The sequence below is a fragment of the Otolemur garnettii genome, unplaced genomic scaffold (genome assembly GCF_000181295.1).
Source record: "Otolemur garnettii isolate 467f Iridium unplaced genomic scaffold, OtoGar3 scaffold00048, whole genome shotgun sequence".
NCBI lineage: Eukaryota > Metazoa > Chordata > Mammalia > Primates > Galagidae > Otolemur > Otolemur garnettii.
The window spans coordinates 7,516,976-7,526,841 of record NW_003852443.1 but is presented as its reverse complement, the minus strand read 5'-3'; the positions used below and the strand labels follow the sequence as shown (position 1 = coordinate 7,526,841).

The 9,866-nt window shown below is 38.4% G+C and overlaps 1 protein-coding gene across 3 annotated transcripts in view; it reads right to left on the bottom strand.

The window, feature by feature from the left end:
* Positions 1-9,866, bottom strand: part of CCDC141 (coiled-coil domain containing 141) — a 187,236-nt gene that overhangs the window by 48,184 nt on the left and 129,186 nt on the right. For 2 of the 3 annotated variants that reach the window (XM_003791474.3, XM_023514171.1), the window contains exons 11-13: positions 9,279-9,398; positions 7,435-7,626; positions 2,973-3,152 (exon numbers count right to left, since the gene is read on the bottom strand). In XM_003791474.3, the coding sequence (XP_003791522.1) occupies positions 2,973-3,152; positions 7,435-7,626; positions 9,279-9,398 (492 nt within the window). The remainder of the gene's footprint in view (positions 1-2,972; positions 3,153-7,434; positions 7,627-9,278; positions 9,399-9,866) is intronic. The other variant, XM_023514172.1, reaches the window with a different exon arrangement.

The window sequence follows — 9,866 nt, the reverse complement described above, 5'->3', positions numbered from 1 at the left end:
CTGGAACACAGAGACCAGTAGAGATTTTGGCAGACACTTGGAGGGTTTCAAGTACACTGATGATCTTTTACTAATGACATTAAGAAGATACTGGGGCTATACAGGGCAGTGGATTTGAAAACCTAAACAAAAGGCCTATGAAAAGCAAAGTAGAATTTTTCAGCAGTCTTCTCAAACATTGGAGTTGGGATCTGCCAAGACGTAGAAACCCCACAGAAAACACTCATCTCTCAGTTAAAAATTCTGAAATCTGAGGTGAACAGAGTAGACTGAGCCTCAACAGGGTTACACAGAAGACTCAACTCCTCCAATTTCTGAACAGTGTAAGCGTAAGCAATCACCCATCAAGGTCTGCCTAGAGAAAGAAGGGTGACTCACTCAAGAAAGAAGAGAACACCATTTGGAGAACTTCCAGTTATTATACATAAGATCTGATGGCATTTGGTAAATATTTACTAGGCCAGCCAAAAGATAAGACTAAATGACTGGAAACCAAGAGAAAAAGTAAACAATAGAAACAGCTTCAGACATAAAGGTTGGAGTTAGCTAACAAGCACTTTAAACCCCTACGATTAATACGACTCTAGAAATGTAGAAAAATTGGAGAAAGAGAAGAATTTCATCCGTAATTTAGTTGTAATAATTAAAAAACCAAGTATAAATTTCAGAACTAAAAGATCTGAAATAGGAATATCTTTTTTGGTAATAAAAAAGATAGATTAAAAATGCCATTCAAAAATATTTGAATTCCCTTATGAATGTAAATTGGAAATATAGAAAAATCAAGAGATGGAAGAAGATATATTGAACTAAGCAAAAACATAAACAATACATGATAGGTAAATAGATAATACATGTTATAATTGTTCCAAATGAAAATTTGTTATTTCTAATAACGTACTTGTATAACATAGGAATACGGGAAAACTACTTAGCAAGTTTTCTGTGATGCTTTGAAAAAGTTGCAGTTAAAAGAAGAGGAGGATAGTTAGAATCTAAGTATTCCAAATGAATTCAGGTGCCAGCCTGAGATTAATCACATCACAGGTAGTAAGCAAATTACAACTGTCAGTAATCTTTGAAAATCTTCAGAAACTAGAAGGGCTACAAAATTAGAGAAAGGAAAATGCTCTGATTTTCAAAAAGGGGAAAGGATAGACTACACATTTATAGATTGGCAATCTTTACCCTGCAAACCAATGGAATAAATTCATCACTTATCGAGCACTTTGTAAGCATTTTGGTTAGACTGTCTTGATCACTAACAGTCAATCTGATTTATGTCAAGTTATGTTTATGTCACTGATAGGATAGTAGGTAGATAGAACTTCTTTTGAGAAGTTTATTTGAGAAAGTCTCCCATGATAGACTTAGTAAAATGATTATGAAGTAGCGGTTGAATTAAAGTACTATTGGGAGCATTCATGATTGTTTAAAAAACTGGTTAATCAACAGATTGCTTCATAAACTGAGATGTCAATCTTCACTTTAGTCATTTTTATGAACAAACTAATCACATCCGTGGAAGGCTTACTTGCCAAATCTACAGGATTAAACTCAGGAAAGATGGTCAATACAGCAGATAAGTTCAAGCAAGATAGAATCATGGGTGAAGACTAACAAAATAAACTTAATCAATATGCCTATACTTGTATTAAAAGTATAAATAGCTGACACAGATAAAATATGGGTGATACCCAGCTTGGCAGGAACTGCACTAAAAACATTACAATAGTTTATCACAAACTTAATATGAACCAGCAAAGTAACATTATTGCTAAAAATGGTAGATAATCTTAGGTCTCATTAGTAAAGAGGTAAATAATCTTAGGAAAATAATTTAGTAAAGAGGTAAATAATCTTAGGTAAATAATTTAGTAAAGACGTAAATAATCTTAGGTCTCATTAGTAAAGAATAAAGTCCAGTTTGTTGTTCTCTCCTGAAACTGTACTTCACTTTTTGAGTATTAGGAACAGGTATGAAGATAAATTTATTTAGCATTAAAAAATTTTTTTCAAGCTGTTGGCATTTTCCAACAGTGAAATGAACATTAGGAATGAGCATGAGGAATCTTTCATTAGGAAGATACTCAGGGCATTGAAAGAGAGCTGGATCAGTTATCTTTTTGAGACTTTCATAGGGAACTTTATGTGGATTAGAGGTGGATATAAGGATCCTAGAATATTTTAGAGATATAACTGTAAATTGTTCTAGGACAACTAATGTTGACTAAGGATGACGAAAAGGGTATATTTCCTTTTTTTTTGTTTTTTTGAGACAGAGTGTCAAGTTGTCACTCTGGGTAGAGTGCTGGGGCATCATAGCTTACAGCAACCTCAAACTCTTGGGCTTAAGTAATCCTCTTGCCTCAGCCTCTCAAGTAGCTGGGACTCCAGGTGCCTGCCACAATGCCTGGCTATTTCTTGGTTATAGTTGTCATTGTTTGGTGGGCCCAAGCTGGATTTGAACCCACCAACCCCTGTGTATGTGGCTGGCACCTTAGCCGCTTGAGCTATAGACACTGAGCCTAAAAGGGTGTATTTCCTAAAGCTATGGACTTTCACTGTAAAACAAATCTGTTATAGTAAGAAGTACTTCAAAAGAAGTGTTATCCTAGATGTTGCCTTCAGCCACTGCAAATTTTCTAAGGACCTTGTTGCATGCTGTTAACATAACCCATAACTTTAGGGTAGATTACAGAGAACTCCATGTAATAAAAAAAAATTGCATTTGAATTACAGTTAATCTTCTTAATAGTAAAAATAGACTTCATATTATAAAGCAACAATGTCTCTGGAAGCAAGTAAGCTTATAAATGTTGGACATCAGGGTTGGTCTAGGTTGAATGAAGCTTAAAGGACTTTTAAGGTCAGCACTGCTGATTAATAGACAGTTGAACTTTTGAGTTTATGATCTGGACTTTGATAAGTAATCCTTACAGAAGATGTGATTCATTTAATGTTATTCTTACCATATTTATTAAATTAATGAACTCAAGCCCTAGGTCTTGAGTTAAAAAACTCTTCTTTACAAATAGCTGCCACTGCTTCTCAGCTGAGTCAGAAGAATACTTGGCTTTAGTATCATCCTCTTCCTTTCGAGGGATTTCAGTTTGATAAAACTCCTTTAGCCTTTGAAAATGAGCTTCAACCTAAAAAAGGAAAATATAAGCAAGAGTTAGGAACACATAACATCATCTTTCATAAGGGAAAAAAAATGATAGATTTCAATAAAAGCCTATGTAAAAATAAAATGTAACTACATTTTCAGAATTCACTAAATAATTATTGGATATTGTCAACACACTGAAAAGACATAAGGATATATTTAGATAATTGACAGACAGGACTATTACTGGTAGTCAATTGAGTTGACAAGTTTATTACATATAAGAACTACTTATTGTAGCCCAAACCATATTTATGAGTTATATATTTGTATGTATGCTTTGTAGTTTGGGACAATTTACGTCAAAGAGCAATGTGGTTTCATTTAAAGTTGAGTTTTATGGTTTGGAAGAAAGATACATATGTAGAATCAGGGGCTACAAATCAATTAGATATGTAAGCTAGTGAAAGATTATTAGTAATTAGTAAATCATAATTTACTTCTAATCATTGATAAATCAGAATAGAAGAATGTAAATAATTACTAATTAATTTCTTTCATTAGCTAATCTTATTAAGATATATTACTTTGCCTCCCTGGAATTATATTTTCTTTTCTTATGGCTAATCAATGTAAGCAGTACTAGATTATTTTAAACCACTTTCCTTGAGCAGAGTTAATATAAAATCAAATGTGTCTATAGAAATACAGCTTAACATGTAACTAGATATTATAGAAATTATTTGGCACAAGTTTTTAGGAATTTTCAATAATATCAGTGGCAAATAGGACAAAAATTCAAAGAGTTCATAACTACCAAAAGTAATCTAAACATAGTAAGATATTTTAGGCAATGGTTAGTCAATACATTTTGAAAATTTAAACATCATTCTTAATTTAAATGAACTTAATAGGAGAACCTGCAAATAACTCCTGGAAACAGGATTTCCCTCTTCATTTCCATATTTCATTTGTTATGCCCCTATGTTTTGCTGATGCTTGTTCCCTCAGCACACAACAATCATTCCTCAATTTTCTACTACTCATCCTACAGGTACTAGATAAAATGCTACTTCCTCTGGGAGCCAAGATTCCCTAATAAGCATTAATCATTTATTTCTCTGAATACCCAAATATAGCTCTACTATTGTAGAAAGAGAGCCTAAAACAGATCATCCCACAGCCACCCTCACAGACACACTGAAGAGAAACCGCTAACTCCATACAGAGTAAGTAGGAGAGAGTGAGGGGAAATTGCTAAAACTTTCAGGTCAGCTCAACAGTCAGACACACAATAGCACAGCCGTGGTAATAGAAAAGAACGAATGGGAGGAGATTCACTATGATGTTTGCCAGCTGCTTGATCTTGCACACCTCACTTTTCAGAGCCCCAGTTTCCCTCATTTGTAAAATGGGGACACCAGTAATAAAATACAGAGGTGCTGTAAGGATTAAATGAAATCAGGAATGAGAAGCACAGTGCCTGGTATAAAGTTAAGTGTTCATCAAGAGAGCAGTCAGAGAAGACACTGACTTCTACATAGGATTTCTCAAAGGTTGGTGGAGCCATCATTAACCTGGTGCCAAAATACAGAAGGAAAAACATATTTCAGATCAGTGCTTGCCTGGGAGTAGGGGTGGGAGCCAGGATTGACCAAAGGTGCATCGCAAGGCTCTTTCTGGTGTGATGGACTCATATCAAAACTGGAGTGCTGAGATGGTTGCACAACTCTATAAATATACTAAAAAGCATTATGCTACGAAACAGGTGAATTTTATGCTGTAAACCTCAATAAATATATTTCAAGAAAAATGCAGAGGTGGCAGGAGTGGGTAACTGGGTTGAGTCAATGCTATAGAGACATTCAGCAGGATGAAGACTGAAAAGATATCATTCCATATGCTACCCAGGTGGCTTTTAGAAACTTTTTCACAAGTGAAGAGGTGGCCAGTGGTGATGTTGAGAAGGAAATAAACTGAACTGTGGTGGGATGAGGACTGGGGAGAATGGGCAAGTGGAGGCAAAGGGTGTCTTCTTCCATCCCAAGAATTCATCTTTGGAAAAAAGGAAAATGACAGAGGCATAGCCTTGGTGAGGGCCAGATTATTTGGACATATCTGAAAAGCAAGGGGAAGGAAGCAATGGAAAAGGCAAATTAAAAACTTAGAGGATGCTGGCTGGAGCTAGATTCTGAAGGATGCAGGAGAATGCTGGGAGGGGCTGTTTCTGGGCTGGTATGAGAGAGAAGCAGGCATTCATCTCAGGGGAGCTGTCGGGGGGTAAAGCGAGAGGAATCAGAGCAGTCGGTCTCCATGGCCTCACTCTTCTTCATTGGAGGTAAGGACATCCGGGGAGACTTAGGCATAGAAACTGAGGTGGGATGCTTAAGAATTTCTACTGAGTGGGAGCCAACTAAGGCGCATGCAGGGACCCAGCTGAGTGGGAGCCAACTAAGGCGCATACAGGGACCCAGCTGAGTGGGAGCCAACTAAGGCGCATACAGGGACCCAGCTGAGTGGGAGCCAACTAAGGCGCACACAGGGACCCAGCTGAGTGGGAGCCAACTAAGGCGCACACAGGGACCCAGCTGAGTGGGAGCCAACTAAGGCGCACACAGGGACCCAGCTGAGGCCCAGACCCATACATTTGTAATGTGCCAGTAGCGCAGTTGTGTGATTTTCCGCAGCAATGTCTGGAAGCTTGGAAAGAATAGCTGAGTAAACAGAGTGTTGGACCCATCTCACATTAGGAGTTGGCAAGGCTTGTCCGGGGGAAGGCAGGGATGTGAGGGGGATGGAAATGAGTAGCCATGAGCTGGTGAGGAAAACCAGAGGGGGACGGGAGCGATAGACTGGGAGTGGTGCCAGGATTAGAATGATGGAAGGCTCTGCCGGGTAGGAAAAGAGATTTAGTGAAAGCAGGGAGCTAAAACATTCTTCTGTTTAAAGTGTTGATTATGATGATAAGGCTCCAGCTCTCAAGAGGCTTGCAATCTCAAAGGCCAAGGAAGTGGATACGTAACTTGGAGCCAGGGAGGTACGTCTTTGGCAATGAAGACGCAGAAAGTGAGCACTTCTTTGCAGCTTCTCTGCCATGTCAAGTCTTGCGTAAAAATGTTCATCAGCAGGATAATGCCATCAGGTATAATACCTCTGCCGAGCCACAGAGGCCAGGGCCAAGAACCAAAAAAAAGTCAGAAATGAAACGGTCAAGTGAAGATGTAGAAAGGGATGCAGTGGTTGCCTGAGATTTCCAAGACTGGGCACAGGCTTCTCCAGAGAGGTAAAAATTGAGAATATTATAAAGGAGAGCAGACAGAGAAGTAGGTAGGCAGGACAGCGGTGGTGGGGGTGGGGCTGAGGGTGAGGGTGTTGGGAGGATGAGGTAGGAAGATGGAAATCAAGCACAGTCCTCATCTCAGGTTGGTTTTGCCCCAGCAGACCGTCAGCCCTGCCTCCCATTGGCCATCACCCATCTCCTGAGTGGAATGGCCAGCCCTGCCATGGCCAGCACCTATCTCCTGAGCAGACCGGGGGCCCTGCCTCCCACCAGCCAGCACCCATCTCCTGAGTGGAGTGGCCAGCCCTGCCTCCTACTACACAGCACCCATCCTCTGAGCAGACCGGTGGCCCTGCCTCCCACCGACCGCCCAGCACCCATCTCCTGAGCGGACCACCGGCCCTACGTCCCATCAGCCAGCACCTGTCTCTCAGTGCAGGGCAGCGATCAGGACAGCCTGCTTTCACATGGGGTGCACTGGGACCCTGGTTATATGAGGAAGGACCTTAGCACTTTTCTATTACTGACACCACCTTCAAAGAAACTGTGATCCTTGAGAGAAGGAATCCTGGAGTATTGGAGGGAATATTGGAGAGTATCTAATCTGGCAAAGAAAGACCCCAGAAAAAGCTCTGACAAGTACCTTGTTAAAAGGCATCACGCAAGACAGACTGGAGACTGAACCGAAGCCTATAATTTCCAATTCTGTGTATTTTAAATGAACCATGCTAATTGCTTAGGTATTTTAAAATAATTTTGTTTTATATTTAGAGAATTATTCATATTTGCAGGACACAGTAGAAAGTGTTCTCCTACAACTACTTTGTTTACTTTTGCATATATCTGTCTACACATACACATCTGTATTTTTTTTTTTTTTTTTTTAGCAAAACAACTTACTCTTTGTTCCTATTTCTGGTGCCTTGAAGAATAAAGGGCCTGCAAAGGGAGCCCATGCACTAGGGTAGATGATCTGGACTGGCCACCATGGCAAGATTGTATCTCCATGGAAAGGAAGATGATGGGTTAGCACATAGTACTGTACCTCCTCTGATGACTTCAGAAATGCCACAAAAGTATACAGGACTCGTAATCTGGAGACAATGCTTTGGTCAAGTCTGTTTAATTCTTCCCTTAGCCATTTCGCTTTAGAAGAAAGTGATGCCACTTCATCAAGTTCAAATTCATTTTTCTCCATCATGATTTTTGCAGCTGCTTCCAATTCATGTGATGTCTCCTATAAAAGCAAAGCATAAGAGGTCATAAGCTGACAGGGAATCATGAACATTCCCATTTCATTACACTCTGAACATCCCTCTATTACAGCTATTACTTGAACTTGGACCAAGAATCTCCTCAATAAGAGAAAGGTACAACTTTCAGATTTCTGGAAAAACAAAAAAGGCATTTTAAAATGAAAATCTCTCAGATTATTCTTTAGCTCGACCAGTCACACTTCTCATTTAGAGTATTCTACTTTCTGTATCACAAACAGAAGAAAGTTTGTTTGGTATGAAAGATTGTAAAGCAAAATGAGATTGTAAAGGCAGAAATGCTTTAAATAATTTAAATCAATCAATTATTCATAAGAATTGGTTTATCAAATTTAACAATAGCTCTAGCAAATTCTTAAACTAGATTTGTTACATAAGAGATGGCAAATTTTCAAAATTTGTTTACTGGTTCTTAATTTACAAACAGAAAACAGGTTAGTTATTTAATCTCTGTCTAGAAGTCTTTAAACATGTGTAGGGGAAATGTTATATATCAGGCTTAAACAGCATAGAAAGTCAGTGGATTTAACTTGCTTAGGGCTGCTTGCCTGTTTTCTTCTGCCTGCAATTTCCAGCATGTAAGGTTAACCATTGATTAAAAGGATGAGTAGGTAACATAGGCGTAACACACATAATTGTCATAGAAAGAGCTGTGTGAAATTTCATGAGACCAAGGTAGAAATCAAGCAAAATGGAAGAAAAAAGCTTCACTCTCCTTTGCGACAAGGAGGATTTTTTGCCCACTTGTGTTTAGTATGCTTCTCAAGCATGCCATTGAATGATGGTAATTTTAATTTGCACGCTCTGCTTCCTGATAGTGCTCTGGAAAGGAGAGAAGCGGGTAATTTCTTCTCATGCAATCTCCTCCCCCTTTCTAAATTTTTTAAAATAAAAAATGAAATTAGCTTTAAACATTCTAAATAATGAATAAAAAGCACCCCATTAAAAAAAATTGGTGGGTCTGTGAGTTTCTGGTGGGGTGCAGTCAGTGAAGGAGGCTCTTCCGCTGAGAACCGGAGTAAGATGGCTGTTCTGTCTTTCCTAAACCCTACGGTGGAGGCAGGGATGGCAGTGCAGGTTTGGAGCTCCTGGCAGGCATCTTTGAACCTAAGTCCCAGGTGAAAGGGGTAGGAGGAAGCTAGAGAAGGCATTGGAGGGTAGGGGTGAGACACTTTCTGTCTCTGAAATTTGAGTATGCAAACAAGCTTGTGTTTTTATTTGCCTTCCTGGAATCTTGCAATCAATGTACATGGCTTATAGTATAATAATTTTTTTTATAACCTGCTGTAGCAGAACTTCACAAGTAGTCTAACAGAAGCATAATACCTTCCTCTGGCACCCTGAAAAGGAGTTGCTCACACTGCCCAGGCAAGGAAAAGGAGGCAAATGAGTGTTTAATACCAGGCTGTAATGCTGAGTTTGAGTGAGCTCAAACATGCTCATAAATGCATATATAAATAAAAATAATTTAGACACACATAATAGTGTGTTCTTAAGTCATCATTTGCTACATACTAACTTAAAATTGCAACACTCAAGGGAGCTCAGATTAAGTTTTATAGCTACAGAACAATAAAAAAACCATAGCCATAATTATTATTATTACTTGATTTACCTTAACTTGGATATCTAGTTCTAGATATTTATTCAAAATCTTCTCTGAGTCAGAGAGGCTGGAACCAACATCCATGGCATTAGAAAGCACTGGGCTGATTTTCTGCATTGACATTCCCACCTTTAGAAATAAAGGATATATTGCAGTCTTAGTAATATATGTCTACATATATGTGTAAATATGTATAAGGATACTAAATATTATGGTATATATTTTAATGTACTTACTATGATATCAATTTTAATCTAAATGGTTTTAAATATTTCTGAATTTCATATTTTAATACTGCTGCTCTTTTTATGAGACAATACTAGTGACCTACTGATAAAGGGTATATATTTAAAGGTATTTCCCTTACTAACAGCAATGAGATATAAACAATCACTCATATCCTCTGAAAACTTATTACCTATATTACCTACAAAGGATAGGTAGGTAATATAGTATAATGTTGTCATAATATAATGACAACACATCCCCAGAGATGAATTGATCTGTCAGTTGAAGGGGACCCAATTCACAGGCACATTTTGAAGCAGAAGTCCAGAGCATGGTTGTTAGGTGACCCTACTGCTTGCTATATTTAGG